At 38.6% G+C, this 1,169-nt stretch overlaps 1 protein-coding gene across 1 annotated transcript; it reads right to left on the bottom strand.

The window, feature by feature from the left end:
* Window positions 1-870: 870 nt before the first annotated feature.
* Window positions 871-1,150, bottom strand: LOC108682277 (the record flags this gene model as incomplete). Its single annotated transcript, XM_018171417.2, is given in 1 exon segment — window positions 871-1,150. A coding segment is annotated over 1 exon segment (216 nt), but the record flags the coding sequence as incomplete, so codon positions are not given.
* Window positions 1,151-1,169: the final 19 nt, after the last annotated feature.

Below are 1,169 nucleotides of genomic sequence, written 5' to 3'. Positions count from 1 at the left end.
TTTATCTAATGCGCTCCGACAACGTTATCCACTGAATCCGTCGTATAGGTTTTAAAACAATCGCTTGCAACGTTGAAATTTACCAATACATCATGTCTCCTATGCAGAATTTATGAAATTAATAATACAAATGAAAAAGCCGGGTAAACCCAAAGAATTCATCCTGCTTAATAATTTGTAATTATTTTGGAACCTGTTGGTAATTTGTGGCCTTATGTCTCATTTAAATGAAAATATATTAGGCATGATTAGGCATTTTACATGATTCCATGCTTAAGAACTTCTCTCGTCCGTGACATTAAATTGTTAAATTTGGTGAAATGTTTGTAATTGATTTGAGTTATGCAAATAAATCCAAAGTCTTAACACAGAAAACATGACACGCATCGATAGAAATAACAAACGTTGGTGAATAGAGCACAGAATGAATAAAGTAGCTCATATGAAAATTAACATCAAATGCTCGGAATGCGAAACTTTATGAGATGGAGAACACTCTCATCCTTCTAAGATACGACTTGGACATTGAGAACCAGTCACATATTCTACTGACAAAATTCTGTCATTTTTAACAGTGTAGTAACTTCAACCCTCTACCGCCTGGCATGAGTAACCGGAGCAATATTAGTAACGTGATAATATTACTAGTATAATATAATATAATAATATTAATAAACTGATCAATATTGTCACAAGCCTACTTAACAAAAAGGATACGTTCTATATATATAGTGAGCGCAAAATGACTTGCACTGATGGTTGCCGCCACGTACAACAACTTTAAAATGTTCTCTGCTGCGTTCAAACGTCCTCAGGTTGCTACACGCAATAGTTTACGTATAATTTAAGTTGAAAGTTATGATCCCGGAGAGTGACATACGGCGGTAGAGGGTTAAGGCTGCTGCGCTCCATAGAACATAACAAAATGAGCGTTCTAAGGCAACACAGTGTAGACGCACATGACGCCACCCCATGTATATGCAGTATTGCATGGGTGGTCATAGAACAAGGATGTTGAAGCGCCAAGGCTGATGCACATTTGGTTGCCGTAGGTAGGTTCGTTGTTGCCCCAGCCGTAGATGACAGTGTCAGGCACCAGGACTCCGGAGCTGCGGGTGACGTAGGATCCATTGCTGGTGCGTATCATGTCTACGAAAAAGTGATTCCTC

This window comes from Hyalella azteca, unplaced genomic scaffold, assembly GCF_000764305.2.
Source record: "Hyalella azteca isolate HAZT.00-mixed unplaced genomic scaffold, Hazt_2.0.2 contig8229, whole genome shotgun sequence".
Taxonomy (NCBI): Eukaryota; Metazoa; Arthropoda; class Malacostraca; order Amphipoda; family Hyalellidae; genus Hyalella; species Hyalella azteca.
The sequence above is the reverse complement of the archived record's forward strand: the minus strand, read 5'-3'. Positions and strand labels throughout refer to the sequence as shown.